A 21,711-nucleotide genomic window follows, 5' to 3' on the forward strand; every position below is an offset into this window, starting at 1 on the left:
CAAAATGCCTCGGCCAGACTCATACTGGACATCCCCCGTCAAGCTCACATTTCCGGTCACCTGAAAGACCTCCACTGGCTCCCCGTCAACAAGAGAATAACATTCCGTCTCCTTACCCACGCACACAAAGCCCTCTACGACCTAGGACCCGAATGCCTCAACACGCGACTGTCCTTCTACACCCCCACCCGCCATCTACGATCGTCCAATCAAGCCCTCGCCGATATTACGCGCATCCATAAATCCACCATGGGGGGGAAGATCCTTCTCCTACTTAGCTGCCAAAACCTGGAATTCTCTACCCACTCACCTCCGCCTTACACAAAACCACCTCTCCTTCAGAAAGCAACTTAAAGCGTGGATATTCGATAAGTAAAGCACCCCCCCCTCCCTCAAGCGCCTTGAGACCCTCTGGGTGAGTAGTGCGCTATACAAATTTCTGAACTTGAACTTGATTCACCTTACACAGACTTCGGACATCATGAGCATTCCCTTCGGAGCCCAAGACCATAAAGTTATGATTTATGCAGATGATCTTTTACTGACTGACTAACCCCTGTCGGCCCTCCCTGTCGTCGTGCAGAAACTGCAACAGTTTGAACTATCCTCATGATATAAAATCTACGTGTCCATATCACAGGCCCTAAACCTGACTTTACCACCACAGCTCCTCCTGGCCTTACAGGATAAAGGGCCATATGTATCATGCCCAAATGCGTTCGCAAACGCCGAAATTCTGCGAATTTCGGCGTTTGCGAATGCATTTTCGCAAAATGGTATGTATCACCCAAATCTGCATGCAAAATAAGGAATCGCAAAATTTGCAATTCCTTATTTTGCGATTGCATTTAAGGAATCGCAATTTTGCAATTCCTTAAATGCAGTGTAAGAAGCCAAAAAAAATTGCTAAATGTCCTTAAGGAATCGCAAATTACCACCAACTACTAGTTGGTGGTAAGTTGCGAATTCCTTGAAAAATGCACATTTTTGCATTTTTCAAAGTGCCATGTGACGCCCATACATGCCCTTAGGGCATGTATGTGCGCCACATGTGCACCCATACATATTTCAGGAGTGCAACAGGGTGTCCTTCGGACACCCCTGCACCCTTGAAATTATTCTCAATTTGCGATTAGCAAATTGCAAATCGCAAATTGAGAATAACTTCTCATTCATTCCTATGGGCCTCCTGGCACATAGAAATGAACAGGAAAGTATTCCTTAATTGCGAATTCGCACTTTGCGAATTCGCAATTAAGGAATATCAAGAAATCGCTCAAAAATAGCAATTTTCTTGATACATACCAATTAGCGATTCTGAAATAGCAATTTCTTAAAAATCGCTGTTACAGAATCGCTAATTGGTACCTTGATACATATGGCCCTTAGCTCCTTTTCAGTGGGCCATGAAGTCTATTTGCTACTTGGGGTTTAACATCACAAACTCCCTGTTGACCTGGACCCACGCTGACTAGCCCCATTTTCGTAAGGCTATTTTAGAGGACTTGCGCAGATGGAAACAACTGCATATATCGTGGTTGGGCCGCATGAATCTAGTCAAAAATAAACATTTTACCTCGCATACTCTTATCTTTTCCAAGCTGTCCCGATCTCTATCCCAGCAAAGGATATTCGTAGGCTACAGAAGGACGTTCGTGCCTTCATATGGAATGGGAAACAGCCCCGCATTTCCAATAACATACTTATGCTGCCTAGAAACTGGGGAGGCTTAGCTTGCCACAACTTTGACTACTACCGAGCAGCATATCTAAGATATATTTCTGAATGGGCTGTTAGAGAGAGAAAAAACATTGGCTCCATATGGATCCTGCAGTGACATCCAGGCCTTTCGCAACCTCTTCTAGAACAGTGCTGAAGATCTGGGATAGAATTGCACTTACTTATGCCCTTACCTTATTCCCCTCTCCAAACACCCCTATTGCACGCAACCCGGCGTTCACGCCAGGATTGCTCCGGGGTTCCCTTCCTGTCTGGGAGAACGCCGACTGTAGGATGCTGCTGGACCTATTCCAGGATCCACAAAAATTAAATCATTTGAACAATGCAAATCTGAATTCAATATTTCCAACTCCGCCACTAGGCACTTCATCCTCCTAATGTGGAGGATACTGATGCGCCCATTCACAAGCTGTGAGAACATGGTCCTCCACTTTGAGGCTCTAGGGACTTAGTTTCTAGGACCAACAGTGTCGTCCAACAATCCCACTTTCTGCTGAGGTACCCATATCAGATGAGGTGGGAAATAGAGAGCAACATCACACAGAAACAGTGGGAGCTTTTATGGCAGGAAATCCCCAAGATACATCGTAGGATCCTACACCAGGAATCAGCCTACAAGCTAATGCTCCAGTGGTATTACACTCCAGTCGCTTGCATTCAATCTACCGCACAGCTCCTACTACTTGCTGGAGATGAAGGGCACAAGATGGTACCTTAAAACACATTTGGTGGGTGAGCACACTACTTACTCTTTTCTGAAAAGAAACACCAGTGCACTTCCAAAACAGTCTCTTTGATCCCTTCGCTATTTTAGCGTTTCATCAATAATCCATGTCCTTGGTCAAACAGTCAATTTCACAAAACCAGACGCTGTAGAAATTTCAAGCCTTTATTTTTTCCACTTTATGGTCCACAGCTGACGCGCGTTTCGCCCCCTTCGGGCTTTCTCAAGGCTTTGTATGGTGTAAAGATAAGTCTCAGTTCCAGTATCTGTGTACAATTTTTGAGATGAAATTCATGTAACCTTGTCCAACCAATCTAGAAGTCTGTGTAAGGTGAATCACAGGGGTTTCACAACCAGGGCAAAGAGAAGAGGGGACAAGGGGCAACCCTGACTAGTATCCTGCGGTGTCAGGATGCCGCCGGGTTGCAGGGACGGCGTACATAGTGGATCACGACTCGTGCTGAGATTGTGGAACGTAGCATGGCTCCACATCAAGACTGTATGTGGGAAAACTGACACTACGATTTGAGAAAATACTAGGATCCTGCACCAACACTAATTAATTTTCAGACTAAGTTTATATTCTAGATTGGTTGGACAAGGTTACATGAATTTCATCTCAAAAATTGTACATAGATACTGGAACTGAGACTTATCTTTACACCATACAAAGCCTTGAGAAAGCCCGAAGGGGGCGAAACGCGCGTCGGCTGTGGACCATAAAGTGGAAAAAATAAAGGCTTGAAATTTCTACAGCGTCTGGTTTTGTGAAATTGACTGTTTGACCAAGGACATGGATTATTGATGAAACGCTAAAATAGCGAAGGGATCAAAGAGACTGTTTTGGAAGTGCACTGGTGTTTCTTTTCATATTGTGGGGACCTCCATTCCGAACGGACTTTTGGGAAGGGGGTCGCTGGTTTGATGCCCGAGGTGGATGTGCATCCAACGCCAAGCAGCACTCCATATTGCTCAGTGTGTGTGATATTGTATTGGTTTATGATTACTGAGAACTAAGGTTGATGTGTGAATCAAAATAGCAAATCCACCATTCTTTTTGTCTACTTACTCTTTTCTGAAAAGAAGTCTTGAGCCATATTAAAGGCCTCCTGGGGCTCCCTATTCCTGCAGACTACTGCACAATTTTCTTGGTTCTAGGTCCAACCATGCTCGAGGCATTAATTTACGCCAATTGGAACTTAATCCGTCATATGACGGGTGCAACCAAACAATTGTTTGCCCTGGCTTGGAAGTCCTCTGATTTCTGGTTCACTAGGCTGTGGCAAATTATTGCACTGAAGCACTTATTGCTTAAGTTCTCCTTCACAGATAAGAAATTCCTGCGACTAAGGCAACCTCTTCCTGACTACTTCACAAGATTAGAACACCTTTGTGTTCAACCACCTAAGCTGTGCGCTCTTCAACTGTTTGACTGATCCTCTGGTCCACCAGCTGCTCTTACTTGTTGCCCTCCGCTCTCCCTACTGATGGGGACCTCCATTGTCGTCCCTAATGTTCCCATGTTACAGCCCCTCCCCTCACCTAGCTTTGCCGCTGATTCTTTTACAACTGGCAGTGAGGTCCTTCCCCTAGGTTCAGCAGCAGAGGATCATTTCCCCCCTCCCTGTTCTTTGTTGGGTTTGTAGTCATTTCATTTTTTTAGAACAGTACCGATCTGGAGCATCACTGTAGATCTAAAATGGACACAGTTACTTGCACATGCGCAGTTTATTAAGGAATGCTTGCTAGACATACTTTAAACCAGACATCTCTGTTTCCAGATGTGCACCTCGTGGGGAAATAACATTCTGCATTATTTTTGTTTTATTAATGTCGACATATGATGAGACTTTAGTGTGGCTTACCTCATGCTTTACAATGATTTTGCTTAAATGTCATGTATGGATCGTATTTGACTCTCTGCCCTTGATCTCTCCTGCTGGCCACTTTCTTTGTGTCCTTATTTTCTAATTTGCTTGTGCTGTACTGTGGCCCGTCTACATAAACTCCTTATGCGAATTACCTGTAAACCCCATCATGTGACCAATACTTGCCCTTAATGTGTCAAAAATTCAATAAACAGATCTTGAGCACACAAAAAACCCACTGACAAATGCACATATTTTTAACTTGGGAATTCGATCCTACCTCTTGCACGCAGGGTATTTCCAGCAGATCACCAAACACGTAAACTCCTGGAGCTTCAAGTACTTGGCTAACCAAAGCTGGAAGTGCAGACCCTTTGGTGGAACGGGCTAGTATGACAAATTGTTCCAACATGTTCGATGAGGATTTTTGTTCTCCGGCCATTCTCCTACCTGTGCAAAACACAGAAAATAATTTCAAAGGACAACAAATGCAGAAGAAACTCTCCAATTATTCATGTGGAATTTCAGCTGTTTGTTCCCTTCAGATCAACTGCTCTGGCGCACTTTTCTTGAAACGCAAGGGTCTAGGGATACCAAAGGAATATACCAGAGATTAGGACTGCAAGGATTCTCGGTTCTGATGCTATAGATTAAGTGCAAAGTGGAAAAGATGGATAGGATACCATTAGGGGATTTCTGGTGTACTATTTCTTTAACTAGGGGTTGTGGGAAGAAACTGCAGAACCTTTACCTTGTACGTGGATTAACATAAACCATAACATAGATACTTCCCTGGAAGTTACGAATCTGTTTTGTAAGCCGACTTGAAGCACCTGAGTTTATTAATTCAAAAAAATAATAAACAGCTGCCAAGCATGGCCGCTTGAGGCAGGGTTAACACCAAGGAGAGGACAGTCAATGAACAGGAGAGAGGTTGTAGGGCCACATGGTGGAAATGATCCCAAGAATCTATGTGTACACTTAGTTAAGAAAGGACACAATAGACAGCCGAAGAAGTGGAGGGAAATTATAGTAATACTACCACCAACTGTTATAGCTTTAGCCAGATGGCGATGCTGTACCCTGGGGAACGGTGCAAACAATATAAGAGCTGGTGGAATCTCCAAGCCAAGATCACACAACAGGCCACCAAGATTGTGACAGCTGAGAAGGTCATGCACAAAAAATCTGGTTCGTAACACTGAGCAAGCATGGATGAACAACCATATACGAGCATACCAATTAACTTTTTCCATAAAGATTAAGCTGAAGTGCAATTGAAGCAGGGGCTATATTTTTTAACTAATGTTATTAGGCAGACACAGGTTTTGGAATCTCGCAAATTCTTATAACCCTAGTTAACTAGGTTGGGACCTGTATAAAGGATGGAAGCATTTTCTGATCTTGGGTTGCATTTGCTTGCTCATCACATAACATGTAATATGGCAAGTGCCTTAGGTCAGGCTATTCCCAGAGTGGGCTAAATGGTTAAAGAAAGGTCCAGAACTGATGCAGCAGTGGTATAAGGCAGAGTTCTGCAACTTTGATTAACTTTGTTTAGGATCACAAACCAAACGAGACCAAGCAAAAGTGATATGAAGAGAATTGTCTCAGAAAGACATATGTCCTTTGCGAGCCTACAAGAACGTCAAGCTTGTCGATCCAGTAAATACTAAGTTAGCAGAAGCCAGTTACAAGCACAAACAAACGTTTGTTATTAAAAACGGACAGGGCTCGAAAATTCCTCTCGGCAGCTCGCATAGGAGCTAAATTTAACAAGGTCGAGCTATTTTTAGGTCCTACTCGCCCTTTCTGGCGAGTAGGAAAACAAACCAACTTTTGTCCTCTGTCTGTGAAAACGGAGCAAATGTGACAAGATAAGATTTAAAGTCATTTTTACTGCTCACAAAATTAATGAGCAATAAAGATGCCTTTAAATGTTGTTATCTTGTCACATTTGCTCCGCTTTCAGAGACGGAGGTCAAGTAGGTTGCAGTTAGGTCGAGGACATTTTTTAAAGGTACTAGTCCTGCAAGACTAGTACAATTTTTTGGATTGTTCGAGCCCTGACGTACTAAAGCAAGTTCAATTTCAGAGTGATGGTAGTAGTTCCAGCAGACCCAAAGGGAATAGCCCAGCAGACATGCAACGCTGGATCTCAATTTGGGTATTCCGTCCTCGTCGTGTGACTCAGCAAGGACCATGGAAAAGCCAGAATATCAGATGTTTACTGGAGTGGAGTAGATGGTAGAAAATAAAAGGCCACAACTTGGAGCAAATGTAGCAGATAAGGCGGAGATCTATGCCTCATGTTTGCCAAATTCAGGTTCAGCTGTCATTTCCTACAAACTACAGAAAGCATGCGTAGACAAAAGAGATGGCAACAGCAGTACACTATGCCCTGCCCAGAAGCTAAACTCCAATACTCTCTTCATATGCATTAAAGCAGTAACGTGTGTACTAGACCCCCAATTCCAGCATAGTCTAGGAATTTTATTGTCAAGGTAGCAATTTTCTTTACATGCTGACCACTATCCCCAATCTGTACAAATGATGCTAGTTTCACATGACATTTGGAATTTCAGTAACGGAAGGCGAGGCAGGGTTGGCAGCCAAAAGAATTAAAGAATCAGAATAACAGGTTGACACAGTTTGCACTGCTGTAGATTGTTACTGACGAATCAAACAGATATTTCAGGGTGGAACCAAGTATTTAGGAAGAGGAAAAGTGAAACATTTACTAAACCAGAAAAAATTAAAAGGAAGGCAAAACCTGCATTATTTGACAGCAAGGCTTTTGGCTCCCCACAGAAGGTTGATATATCTTTAAATCTGGCAGTATTATGTACAAGACAGTACAAAACCCCAAACCCTAAAACCTAGTTAACAAACGTATATCAGGAGCACTCCCTATCCTGCACAGAGGGAAAAAGCTGTGAATGGAATATCCAAACTTCAAACCCACTACTCGGACTGTGCCCAACAAACATGGAACACACTGCCTGCTGAGCTCTGCTTGAAACTCTTAGCGCATTAAATTGTGTAAAAAGCTAAAGACATTCCTTACAAAAACCACAGAGCTCACAAAAGAGAACTGGCTAGATCTGCTGGAAGACTAGAAATGATCATTCCCTTGTGAACTAGGTTGCCACAGTCAACTACACTGGAAGAACCCCTACCCTGGCTTGTTGACCTTCTCCAGCCACTATATAAGATAGATGAAGGAGGCATCTATTTGGTTAATGCCCAGCACAGTCTTCAAACTTTATAATCTGTGCCCCCTCCCCGTGTAAATAAAAAAGTAATCGCCCCCCCCCAAAAAAAAAACCTTTTCACAATTATTCTATTGAACTGGAATGTCTACACTTATTTAAACACTGCAGTTAAGTTCTGTTACCGTTTTAAAATTACAATTAAATACATAATTGGCACACATACTATCTGGTCAGGCAGGCTTTATCAACGTGTCAAAGTATCCCCAGTGTGTTATTAGAAATGGGGGGGGGGGGGGTGTTCTGAAGAATATTTAGAGTCTCTTCCCTTTCAACACCTTCTCTCAGTCAGGATATAAATGACAAAAGAGGTTTGTGATTGCCCATTACAGAGTGGCTTACTAATGCTCATTCTTTTCTGCTGCAAACAAAGCACTTTTATCATCATAATGCTTCTTTTGGACAGAGCTTGGCACCCCCAGGGATGACTTGATGCCCTACCATAGGGGGGCCCACCCTCCACTTTGAAGACCACCGGCTTAACAAGTTGAAGGAGCTATTTGCTTCAGAACAACTAGCCACACTTTTCCTAGATCAGCAGCCTGAAACTGGCCAGACTGTCCTACATCTACAAAGCACATTAAACTCCTCCAACCACCTACAATAAAATCAATCACCCCCTTTATCAGTCAGCCCAGTTGAGCTGCAGATCATTTGCTTGCTCTTTATATAATACTAGCAGCCCGTCCCGACGTTGTCCGGGTATGAATTGCTGCCGGCCAGTAGTATATTGTTTTGTAGGAGTTCGTTTTGATAGCCTTTCTGATCTGTGACAGGCCTGTGAAACGCTCCGATTCACAGTGCACTGCTGATGCACTTAAGAGTGCGTGTTCAGTAGTGTGTGAACTCGAGTTTCCCTACTTTATTTTTCCTTGCAATATTATATAGCGCAAACTCGACAATATGGCATGAGCACAATTTACATTACAGAAGAACACATTCATTTGTGGTAGGCAGGGGGAGACAAAGCGATTTGCCTGGAATCACAGAATGTTGAGCTGATGCCGAGATTCGAACGTAGCTCCCCAGCTCTAAAGTTCGCAATTTTAGAACTTGTGGCGGGAGGGGTGTCTAAAAGTGTATGTCGGTGCTGGCCATCAATGAGAGAGACCTGTGCATTTTTCAAATGGGTGGTGAAAAAATATGAGTATGTTGCTGGAGATGTGGGCCGCCGTGCCACCAATGTACTTACCGGGGGAGGGAAACATCCATTATTCTGCAACTTTCTTTCCGCATACCATCACTCCGCATACTTTCATTACTAAAGTACCATGACTCCCCAATGCCATTATAACGCATGGCATTACATTTTATATGCTTTTACCGCGCATACATTTACAACGAAATTCGTTGTAAATGCATGAATGGTAAAAGCATGTTTTTTTTTATGTTTGGATAAGGTAAGTATGGGTATAGGGGTACATGTTTTGGGGTACTGAGGTATATGTTTTGGGGTGTTTGGGTATTTTAAGGGTTCAGATATAATTTTGGGTTATGGGGTACAGGGGTAGTTTTAGGGTTTAGGGATAGGTATGGGTTTTGGGGTACAGGGGTATTTTTAGGGTTCAGGGCTAGGTTTGGGTTTTGGGGTATTTTTAGGGTTCAGGGCTAGGTTTGGCTTTTGGGGTACAGGGGTATTTTAGGGTTCATGGGTAGGTTTGGGTTTCGGGGTACAGGGTTATTTTTAGGGTTCAGGGCTAGGTTTTGGGGTACAGGGGTATTTTTAGGGTTCAGGGGTAGGTTTGGGTTTTGGGGCACAGGGGTATTTTAAGGGTTCAGAGCTAGGTTTGGGTTTTGGGGTACAGGGGTATTTTGGGGTACAGGGCTATTTTTTTAGGGTTCAGGGGTAGGTTTGGGTTTTGAGGTACAGGGGTATTTATAGGGTTCAGGGCTAGGTTTGGGTTACAGGGGTATTTTTAGGCTATAGGGATAGGTTTGGGTTTTGGGGTACAGGGTATATTTATAGGGTTAAGATGGGTTAGTGTTTAAGGGTGTTGGGGTATTTTAAGGCGTAAGGGTGGGTTATGATTATGGGGTGCAGGGGTATTTAAAGGGAGCAGGGTGGGATTAGCACACGATATGAGACATGGCATGAAGGGCGGAATGTACCACACGCCCCCAGCGTTTGTCATGCCCCCAGCACACGCCCACAGCACAACGCAGACACGCCCACAAGGGACTACTTTGCTGGCACGGTTCTTTTACCTTTTAAATGTATATGGTGGGCATCTGCATAGTCTATGTTCTTCTGCTGCAACTGCCCTTTCCAACGTTGTATTGGGTGTTGTGATTGGTGCTGTGGTTCCCGATTTTACCCGCCTCAAAGGTTTGGGCTCTCTCTTTATTATATTAGTATGGATGGATGGATATGGATATGGATTGGTATGCCATGAGCAATGGATCAATGCCCAACCTGGGATTCAAACTCCTTTAGTTCCCATCACCAGTATTTGTTGCTGACAACGCACCCTGCTTTCGTAGGGGTACAAGTCAAATGACCATAAACCCTTACAGCCGAGTGAACCTAGGCATCAGTCCTACCACATACATTAAAAGTGAGGGCTCCTGCGCTTCTTTGCTGTACAGGTCCAGGGCTCTTAGCTCTTCTATCACAACACAAGTCAGACTCTGATCTAATGTACACCGCAATGTACATTCTCAGTACAGTCATCAGGAAGGCTATCTTATATATAGTACCATCATCCTACTCTATAAGTAACTTTCCAGGCCCCTCCTTCGGGGTACCTCTTCTATACAAGAATCCCATTTATTTGGAAGTTTTGTACAGCGCGACAGATGCTTCAGCAAAGAGGCGTCCCGGCGCTTATAGCCATGCCAACAGAGTGCAGAAGCTAGACCCTAGGAGTGGAAGCTAGGCCCTAGGAAATAAGAGTTTTAATTGCTTTACGGAAGGACAGAAGGCAGTCTAGACGGCGGATCTGCACAGGGAGGGAATTCCATAGTTTAGCAGCAAGGTACCGAAAGGACCGACCCCCTGCTCTAAGACGCTTCACCCGGGGGACCGTGGCAAGGAAATGCTCGGCCTAGCGCAGCTGACGTGTAGGTACATAGGGGATCAGCAGATTAGACAAAATCTCAGGAGAGGACCATTTAAGAATTTTGAAGGTCAGACAGAGTGCCTTAAATTGAATCCTTTGAGGCACAGGCAGCCAGTGCAGATGCCGCAAAGCGCCCGTCGCAGAGCACGTTCTAGGGAGCCGCAGAAGGACTCGGGCAACTGCATTCTGGACCCTTAAAAGGCGCGTGACTTCCGCCTTATTGACTCCCAATAGAAGTGAATTAGCGTAGTCCAACCTAGACAGAATAGTTGCTTGGACTATCAGCTGGCGGGTGGGAGGGTCAAAGAAGCAAAGCATAGGTCGCAGACCCCGGAGGAGACCGAAGCAGGTGCCAGCGATCTTCTTGGTATACTCTTGGAAATCCAGTTTGGCGTCGAACCAGACCCCTAATTTTTTGCAGCCGATTTAGGGGTGGGGGCACTACCCATAGAATCCGGCCACCAATGTTTGCCCCAGAGTCCCTTGTCTTTCCCCACCAGTAGCACCTCTGACTTGTTGGCATTGAGTTGCAGGCAGTTGGTGGTCATCCACTGCGCGACCGCTGCAAGGCGAGCCTGAAAATGCGCGGCAACCTGAGTATGGTCTTCAGAGAGGGCCACCACCAGCTGCGTATTATCGGTGTACGAAATCATGGTCAGACCATGGTCTCTTGCTACCGCCGTCAGTGGTTGAACATAGAGGTTAAACAGGACCGGGCTTAATGCCGAGCCCTGAGGAACCCCCTGCTTGATGGCATGAGCATGGGAGAGGAAGGGGGGGCCACAACCTGAAATGATCTGTCAGATAGAAAAGAACGGAACCACTCCAGGGCCGGACCTACCACCCCCACCTCCTCCAAGCGGCGCAAGAGGATCTAATGGGAGACCGTGTCGAACGCTGCGCTGAGGTCGAGGAGGATGAGAGCCGCAGTCTGTCCCTCATCCAGGATGGTACGTAGATGTTCACACACTGCTACAAGCGCGGTCTCGGTGCTATAGCCCGGGCGGACAGTAGAAATAACTATTCTGCCTCATGTAAGGATTCTGTGTGTAATCAACTCCACTGTTTCTGTAATGTATCTCGATGTGATGATAGAATACTACCTGATTCGAACACGGTCTACTCTAGCTCATGTCTTCTTTATACTTTGCACCTCACCACTTTTTTTTTTATACACTCGATAATTATCTGGTTCAATAACCAGGTAATTATCCAGTGTATAAAAAAAAAGTTGCAATGCATCTCTTTGACCCCAATAAAAGTTGTATACTGTAAACTGTCAACGTACAATACTTTTGCCTCTACTTGTGCTATGAAGTCTGGCAAACGCTGGGCCTCACCCACACTATATAAAAAATAAAAGATTACATAAAGAAACATTGTGGACCATAATAGATGCATGACCAGCCCAAGTAGTTGTATTCGGTTCCCGAGATCTGGTTGGGGAACAATGGAGGGCCATCACTCAACGTTTTCCTAGGCACTATTAACATCCGAAAAAAGCAGTTCATCAGAAGAGAACCGATAAAGGCCAGGCAATAGTTAAAAGGTAAAAGCAATATGCACTACGTTTACCAGTGTGGTCTCAACACATAAAGGCCATTGTGAGATTCAAAATAATAATTTCCTTCACAACTCAACTCATATAAGGGCCTTTCTTGGGTACGCGGGCATCCACTTATAAACTACCACACCTAACAATTAATATCCATCCTTCCAAAACATAATGGTGGTATTGTGGGGAAGATGGAAAGGCTGTACACCAAAACGGTTTTGAAAACGGCAACTACAGGTAAGACATCTGTACTCAAATCTTTTATCACCAGACTCTCAGATCCTTCAGTTTAAATAATGAAAATACCTTTTGTCAGTACGTTAATGTGTTCAGTTAGTATCCTGACACATTTGTTTATTCTCCCCAGTGTCCCTACTTGAAGGCCCACACTGCAATGTGCTCCAAAATGTCCTTAGTTTGCAACTCAATTGCCCTTACTTTATTCAGTTAGGTAGCAGCCTTTAAGAAGTCCACTCATCTCATGGTTTCCCTTTCAGTTTATAACAGTTCCTCATTTCTGGTCCCAAATTCGTTCATAAGAGGTCCATAGGTTTTCCCTTGAGAACCCAAATGCAATTCCTTTCCCAGACTGGCATACAGCTCCATTTCATTGGGACACGCGCTGTTTCCAGTGTGGACAGCTGTTTGACAAATTAGTGATTTTTATGTCGTTGTGATCTTGAGGTTATTGGATTAAGTCAAAAATGCACCAATACAGCCAATACCTAGGATTTGTTAAAGGAATACCAATGACATGAAAACGGTGTTCAGATACCATAGGTTCAACGAACGATTAACATTCTATTTAGATCCTAAAATAACCCTTATTTAAAATCCTGGTTTCAGAATCCATTCAATTGACCAATCACCTGCTTTCAAATATCAATGCCACTTTTTGCAGAGTTCCAATCCCCATCCTATTTTGTCATAGTATTGCTTTTTGTTTCAGACCCACCGCCTTCTATGTTTGGCACAAATTCATTATTCTTAGTCAATGTGCCCCATCTTTCAGAACTAACCCTGGGCGTAGTTCGCGTAGTATCGCTACGCGAACTGCTTAGTGCACTGTGCAAAATGCTGTTCGCACTGATTGCACAGTGCTGGATGCTTGTCCGCCCTGTGCAATCATTGCAAACCGCATCTTGCACAGTGCAGGCGGTCAATTTCTGCTGCTCGAGTAGATTTGTAATCGAGCGGCAGCTTTCTCAACAAGGACTGGTAGTTTTTCATACGCGACCACTGGCAATGAGAAACCTGACCTCCCCGCGTTGAGAATCTCCCTGGGAGGTTTATTTTCCACGCTCGCGATCGGCAATTGATGTTGCTGATCGCGAACGAGGATAAAGTCTCCCTGGGATGTTATTTTGCTCGCTCGCGGTCGCCAACTTGACGTTGAGGGGCGCGAGCAAGCAAAAAAGGCCTGCTTCGCTACGCGTTTTCGCACTGTGCTTCGTGCAATTCGCGTATCGTGTAGTTGCGCAAACTACGCGAGCGTAGCGTAGTCCTACGCCCAGGGTTATTCAGAACCCTACTTTTTCAAACTCCACACCCTACATGTCCTTTTGAATCATCTTATAGGTTAGAGCGGCAGACCCTGATGCAGAGGTCTAGCCCGGGACCAGGGTTCAATTCCCCGCCTCGGCGGGTCTTGAGCTCAAAATTCCACGCCTGATAATTCTCGCCTCGGTGCCTATTCCAATCATGGAGTCCCACTCTGCAACTCTGGCCAATAGCTTGCTTAATCTCCACAACGCTAAGGATGCCTGGCCTCCACCTTGGGGGTGCCCAGGAGTGGACACCTCACAGGGAAAGCCAGGATGGGTTCCACAGCGGTATTCGTACAAGCGCCTTGAGACCCTTGCGGGTGAGTAGTGCGCAATACAAGTATCAATTTGCATTTTACATAGTTCCAACTACCAACCCCAATCCCTCCTCCTTTTAGACACCCCAGTGCTCATGCCACCAGTCACTACCCACACTGCAGAGTCACTCTGTTTCACTTTACCCAGGTCAAACAGGATTACTTTAGAAGCCATCCCAGAGTCATTGCATGATCATCCAACTACCTTAGAAGTCATTTACACGTCATCAGACATCATGAAGCTCTTGAAGTCATCAGCAAGCTGCAGAAGCTCAGCCTGATGATTTGAGGATGACTTGAAAATGTGTCATTATTCGTGATGATTAAAGGATGACTTGAAAAGGAGTACCTGATGACTCTAGTAGGCGTCATTATTCGTGATGATTTAACCCCTTCGCTGCTCATGACGAGCTCAGCTCGTCATGAGGCACACTGGAGCTGTGCTTATGACGAGCTGAGCTCGTCATGATGCATGGACTAGAGCAATTTCCAGCACAGGAGGGGAATTGCCTTAGCAGCCAAGGTGTTAAGGAGGACTTGAAAATTAGTATCTGCTGACTTCAGAAGGTGTCATTATTCCTGATGATCTGAGGATGACTTGTAAATGACTCTCCGATAACTTTACAAGATTACATTGTTCCTGATGACTTTGGGGTGATTTGAAAATAAGCATCTGAATACTTCAAAGGTACTATTGTGTTTTCAATAAGACGTTTTTGGGTCTGGTGATTTTAACAGGAATTGTTTGTCTATTTAACCCCGTCGCTGCGGCGGCTATTCCGCCGCAGCGCTAAGGGGGTGAGGCGGCCGCGAGCCGGTTCCGTGCTTGTGACGGAACCGCTCCGTCACGGCCCCGCCCGTTCTTTAGAACGTCAGCGCAGGCGCGGAATTCGCGCTGCGCAGGCGCGGCGGCAGGGCAGTGACGGAAACGTTCCGTCACCAGCACAGCCCATCCGTGGTTCGTGACGAAACGGTTCCGTCACGAGCATGGCAGAGGTTAAAGAGCACGTCCACCACTTTGGTTTCAGCTTTCCAGAAAAATGCAAACTGTTGGATGATTGCACAATGAATTGCAGATAAACGTCTGACCTCCTGCAGCTGGGAGCCCCAAAACCCAAACACACCCTGAACCCCCAAATTAACACTTGCACCCCAAAACACAAACACACCCTGAACCCCAATATTAACCATTGCACCCCAAAACCCAAACACACCCTGAACCCCAATATTAACCCTGGCACCCCAAAACACAAACACACCCTGAACCCCCAAATTAACCCTTGCACCCCAAAACCCAAACACACCCTAAACCCTAAAATTAACCCTGGCACCCCAAAACCCAAACATACCCTAAACCCTAAAATTAACCCTGACACCCCAAAACCCAAACACACCCTGAACCCCCAAATTAACCCTTGCACCCCAAACCCAAACACACCCTGAACCCCCAAATTAACCCTTGCACACCAAACACAAACACACCCTAAACCCTAATATTAACCCTTGTACCCTAAAACCCAAACACACCCTAAAATTAACCCTCGCACCCCAAAAATGCTCTAAACCCTTAAATTACACCTGACCCCCCAAAACACAAACCCACCCTCAACCCTAAAATGACCATGTACGCCCTAAAATCCAAAAGCCCTACAAACCCCCAAACTTTTTATGAATGCGGAATGCCGGGAGGCGCTGCTGTGATATGATACTTTCTGTACCACCAGGCTGCACTTCCTTCATAGAGTATTTCCATAAACACATAGTTTAGTGGAATCCGATTGTTAGACTCTTTAAACAACTGCGGACAGACCTGCTCATGGCCCGAGGAATAGAGTCTTGCAAAGGAAAACAAGCTTTGTCGTCATGGTGACTGCTGAATTCACTCCATCACAATACTAAAATACATTTTAAAAAAGCACAGCTGCCTCGACACAATGCCAAAATCACCTACTGTAAACCAACAATCTGCCGGCTGGCTGGAACTCGACCCGCAAGTCCTCAATGGAGAGCAGCTCTCGCACCTTTTCAAATACCGGAAGCCGGTGGATTCCTCTAGCAAAAGCCTACGCACATGCGGAGCGCCGGAAGTGACGTCATTGTTCTGCGGCAAGAACGAAGACTAGCGTGAGTGCAATGGCCATTAAAGGGACAGGTGGATTGGCATCGGTCTCTTTATTTTTCCAACTCCACTTCCTTCATCGATTCCAGCGTATACTCAGGTAAGTGCTGCAGCTGTTAAAAAAGAGCAGCATCGATCCTCCGCTCTCGGTCCCAGCTGCTCAATTTCCGTCCCAGACCAGCTTCCTCGTTTTTCGGAAAGCACGAGTTTTCATTAAGGGGGCAAATTCAGACGCAGCTCCCTGCATGTGTGTGCTTCGTACGTGTTATAATTAATGCCTGCGTTGCAATGTGTGTGTATTATGTGTGTTTGATGTTTGTCTGTATCAGCCAGCCTGCTTGTTTAATATGCACCTTTTGTGTTTGAGCATGTGTATTTTTGTGTATGTGTGACGTAGTGCGTGCCTTTGTAAGTTGTGGAAAATTGCAAAAAGCCTAAAAAATGTGTTTTACAGCAAGTTCTTCGCCGTAAGGAAAAATAAATTACTGCCCGTGTATTGTAGGTCCCATGTTGGTTCCAAGTGTACCTGCGTGTATTCAAGATTCTCGACCAAATGGAACAGTTTTCGATCTACTGAAAAGTTGTCAATTAAAGAAGGCTAAACACATTTATTCATGTGAATATTGTATATTGTTGAGCATTACTTGTGTCCTTGCAACTTGTAGTGAACTTTTATTACTAAATGAATGTGTGCTCTATTGTTGAATCCTGGTCACGTTCCCCAAGCTGTGTAGTGTGCAGAGCAGCACATTTAAAACACTGGCAGTTTTCATGGATGCGTTTCAAAGCATAAGGATAAATGCTTCAAATAACTTAGCCGTTGTAATGCTGGTTCCTTATTTTGTTTGCTATTTGTGTAATTGAAAGGCCTGGTTGCCTGTGGCGATTGAGGTTTACGCCCTATTTAGGAAACGTAGTCCGACGCATTCCAACATCTTGCAATATCTACTTTCGCAAAACAGGCTATCATTCTGGTTTCGTTCCATGTGCATGCAATGTTTTTAACTCGTTTGTATATATTATTGAGACAGGGCCAATTACGTATTCCCTGTTTGCGCTAATTTACCTTGACCGCTAAGATCTCCGTAAAAATGAAGCAGGTCTTGTTACATCTGCCACTATCGATCCCAGCCATATATTATCCAGTTACAACCTGACCTACTGCTAAAGTGCAGAGGGATCGAGCCCTGAGATAAATCACATTTTTCTCTCTCTCTGTCTCCTTGCGCGCTCTCTTGCTTCTAGCATTAAGGTGAAAGCACGCACAAGTTGCAGTAACGCGTGCCTTCCCCATTGATTGAGATCTTATAAGAGGTTTCCCTATGCCCTCTTCTCGTTTGAACTGCGGGTACTGCATGTGTCAACGAGGTATGGGATCCCTTTATGTTAAATTGCATCTCTTACCAAACTTCCAAACACCTCTGGCAAAACACTTATAAGGTCCCAGAGGGGTGATCTATTGGCTATGCCAATGCTTTTGCTTTATGTATTTGCCATTGTAATGCCTTTTGTTTCATTTATAAAGCCATTACATATTGCACAATTAACGTACAATACTACTAGCAAAGCTAATATCTTTAGCTTAATAAAAGGTGAAACCTATTGCATTTTTAACGCTTGTCCTTTCATGTTGGGGGTGCCGGTGGGCAGAGGGTAGCAGGCATCTGACTCTCTATGCATCTGTGGGGATAGGTAACTTGATTTCCCGTCACAAACCCCAGTGTGAAAGTTCACTTATTGATAGTTCTTCTATTTCTCTCATACTGCCTCTACTTTGCTATTACTATTTGTCCTGAGCAGCAATACCTAAGCATACACTCTGGCTCTCCGAAAATAAAGTTGATTATTAGGTAATTTCTTCAAAGGCCTTCAGTGCATGCCCAAACACTTCTTTGTAGTCCAAAATCTAGGCATATTAGATAGAAATTGCACCAGGTCAGTGTACTTTTTGGGGTGCTTTTCTCCAATTAAATCTGTTAATCAGTTTGATATGCTTTGTATTTTACCTCTGAAACTTAAACCACACACAAACTAATTCTTGATTTTTATATCTAGCAGGACATAATCATGGCTTCATTCAACGTCCTGTTTTTCACTTGCGATCATTCTGTGTGTGTTCGAAAAGATGGTGACTTCCTGCTTTTGGACAATCCCGGGGAAGTTCTTTGTAAATGGCTGGTCGAAAATGTAGATGAAGCTGGCCGGCCAATCACCGAAGAGAGAGATTTTAAAGCTACGATTCTGTTCCAATCATCTGGTAAGCACAATAAGTAAACCTTTGTAATAAGTTTGCAACTGCAGGATAACGGTACAAATTACCAACCTGTTTCAGTAAAAACCTACATTTGTGATTAATCCAATAATGGACAGTAAAAATGAACATGCATGTCCCCACATATGCCTTGGATTGCTCTCCAGAGACAAATGTAACACTTATGAAAAGGACTGAAACGTTTAGCTTGTGGCACTACTATAAGGCAGCCATTTTTGGATAAACTATTTTTATTTAGGCAACTTTTTTTCAGGAGGTTCAAGTTCAGGCTTACAATGTGTACTGTCTATTAAGGAAAACTTACTTACTTGGTTATGGATAGATTGTACATTTGTCCTTTATTATCAATACCTCTTTATTTATATATTATGGCTAGAGCGTGAAGATATATTGCAAGTGGTCAATGTGTTCTTTTCTGTTTTGAAGTTTATATGTAAATATATTTTTTTTCTCTTGCTTTTTTTTAGTGAAGAAACAGTGTCTAATGAATCAGGATATTTTTCAAGAGATAATTGCAAGCTTTTCTGGCACAACAGAGGGTCTAAAACAGGTGTTACTTCAAAGGGCACTGGAGAAAAAGCAGATGTTAATGGACTGTGGCAATCGGGGAAGCGCTGGTAGACTTAAGAGGGTGTTACGCGAACTACAAGGGGAAGAAATTGCAGAGAAAAGATGCAAGGACAAAAAAGCCAAGCAGTGGACTGGATTATATAAGAGTTGGTAACAAAGCTCATGCTGAAAGCACAACTTCTCAGCCTGGTGATGCAAGTTCGCGGATGAATTTGCAGAAACTTGAAAACCTGGCCCTTTTAGCAGGGGTGGCTAGTGTCCTTCATCAAAAATCCACAACTAAAAATGACGCATCAGACCGTGAAAATGAACTTGTCTTGGAGTCCCCGCTTAAATCCAAATATCAAGGACAAAAACATGCCCCCCTTTCACCACGTCATCCTAGAGTAATCAACACTGAAAATACAATGGGGCCATTCTGATGTAATCAATAGCCATCCTGAAGCTGTCATGGGATCATTCCAGAGTAATCCACTTCCATCCTGGAGTGGTTATAGGATCATCCTGGAATAATTGACAGTCATCCTTAAATTAGCTAGAACCCATCCTGGAATAATTCTCACTCATCCGCAAGTTGTCAATTAGTATTCGTGGAGTTGTAAAAGGTAATCACTCCCTGCCAGTAGAAGTCATCAGAACACCATCCTACTGTAGTTTTTGTGATGCGTCTAGGTTCGTCATCACATTTACATTTTTTGTCCTACAGGCATACTTCAGGATGGCTTGGGATGACTTCCCCAGATAATTGCAGGAATAGCCTGACTGTAATCATCAGATGAGTCCAGAATGACTCCAGGATGATCTTCCTTTTTGACATGGGTAGACACCCCCTCCAGCCACACTCAGACCCACAAGGCTGACCCTCATCCCTCACCTCAGTGTTATGCATTTCAAATGCCAAAGTTCCTCCACTTCTGACCACACATTAGAGCTAACTCCCCTAATTAAAGACCCCCAAATGTGACAATGGTGGGACCTCCACTGACTTTCTTCTATCACCATCCACCCAGATGTGCATGGCTTCAAGAACCACAATGGTCCCTATTTCAAAACCCAACACCAGTCATTTCAGACCCCCCCCCCCCCCCCCTGTCCCTCCCACCTGCCAACCAATGTCCCGCATTCCAGGCCCCCGGGGCCACCCCCACACCTGCCCACGTGTCGCGGCTTCCCACCCCCTCTCTCACTCTCCAGGGCTGGTTGTCAAGGAGCCATGAGCGGCGCAGGAGGGCCGCCCTCTTTCGTCCGCCCGGAAACCGTGGCCGGAAGACAAACGTTCCAGGCCTATCAGCGCGCAGGCAGCGCACGTGGGACGCAGCCAATGGGAAGTGGCGAAGAGACAAAGCCCCGTCTTTACGCCGGGAATGGGGGCGGCCATATTTAAATAGACATGATGGACGCTCAGACAACAAGAGTATTACCAGGCAACCAGAGTACCGGTGATAAGCTCTCTGTCAACGGTCGGGATCTCTCTTAATGTAAATAATTACATTGTAAAAAACACGATGACTACCTTATTTGGCAAAGTTGAAGCATATACGAGTGAGATATAACATGAAAAGTACACATTTTTGATTTATAATTTAACGTGTCTGATTCAATCAAATTGTGCACATGACTTGTGCAGTTGTGAATTGTTTGTATTTAGTGCTTACTACCACTGACGAAGCGTTGAAGCGTTTTGCAGTGATTAGAACACTACTCTGGAACCTAAGATTAGAGTTAAATAGTAGACTTGTAATTTCTTTTTTTGACCCTTGTGGATTTTATGGTAAATTTGTAAAGTTTGTGCTCTTGAGTTCTCATGCGTTTAGTAGTCTTTTGAGTAGGGATAGACAAATGAAAGTGGATTAGTGAAGGGTAGGAGTGAGTTTTAACTGAGAATAGTGGATGTAATGGTGTCATCCACGCAGGGGTGTTTGGTTGTGCCCGTGGTCATGTGCCCGCCTCTATAAATAAACAGGCAAGGCTGCGTAGAGGCAGTACCGCACTAGATCACAAACCAGTATGTGTGTCATTTTTATGGTTTAAATCTTTTATTTTCGAAATGATGAGTATAACAATAGTCGCCACCTACACATCCACCGGCCAGTGGGGATCATTCGTTTTCACTGGAACTTAAGAGTATAGAGAAGAAAGAAATAGAAGAGAGGAGGTGAGGTAGATAGGCCTATTTTCTATGAGTGTGTATGGTGGATGAGGTCAGCTACTTTTGTTGATACTTTGGGGGGGCCTTAGTGAGGCGGAGCACTCAGAGATATCTCAGGCATGTGAGCTCTGTGAATTCGGTAGAAAAAAATTCTATGGTGGTGCCCAATGTTTTATCAAATTTAGGGAGAGAACGTGTGAGGCCCGCTGTAATCTTCTCCATCCCCCGTGTTTCCCATAGCTTGTATAGCCAGTCTAGTCGAGAGGTATCTCCACCGTTCCCCACCGAGACAGCAGTGCCTGCTTGGCTGCTCCCAGAGCCAGAGTGTTTGCTCTGCCACAGCAAGATCCAAGAGGGTACATCAAAGCATTGGGGAGCCCTAGCAATATGTAGGAGGGGATTTTAGGTAGATCAGTGTAGGTATATGCTGTCTATCTCTCGAAAGGATTGCAGCCCAGTAATCCTGTACCTTCGTACATGACCAAAGAATGTGAGTGAGCGTGCCCAGTTGGCCACATTGGC

General features: G+C 44.5%; 1 protein-coding gene and 1 long non-coding RNA gene across 4 annotated transcripts in view; one reads left to right on the forward strand and one right to left on the reverse strand.

Annotated features, from left to right (window-relative positions):
- COPS7B (COP9 signalosome subunit 7B) overlaps positions 1 to 20,320 on the reverse strand; it is a 71,761-nt gene extending 51,441 nt beyond the window's left edge. Inside the window, exons 1-2 of one of the 3 annotated variants that reach the window (XM_086944552.1) lie at positions 20,228 to 20,320; positions 4,613 to 4,782 (exon numbers count right to left, since the gene is read on the reverse strand). In XM_086944552.1, coding sequence (XP_086800678.1) covers positions 4,613 to 4,774 — 162 coding nt within the window. In that variant the 5' untranslated portion in view covers positions 4,775 to 4,782; positions 20,228 to 20,320. Of the gene's footprint in view, positions 1 to 4,612; positions 4,783 to 16,026; positions 16,141 to 20,190 lie in introns of those variants that run through there. The other 2 variants (XM_086944554.1, XM_086944553.1) reach the window with 2 other exon arrangements.
- On the forward strand, positions 16,183 to 19,321 carry LOC147684161 (uncharacterized). Its single transcript, XR_015300984.1, has 3 exons — positions 16,183 to 16,298; positions 18,254 to 18,455; positions 18,938 to 19,321. It is a non-coding gene; the product is annotated as an uncharacterized LOC147684161 (long non-coding RNA).
- Positions 20,321 to 21,711: the final 1,391 nt, after the last annotated feature.

The sequence above is a fragment of the Lissotriton vulgaris genome, chromosome 11, assembly GCF_964263255.1.
Source record: "Lissotriton vulgaris chromosome 11, aLisVul1.2, whole genome shotgun sequence".
Lineage (NCBI taxonomy): Eukaryota > Metazoa > Chordata > Amphibia > Caudata > Salamandridae > Lissotriton > Lissotriton vulgaris.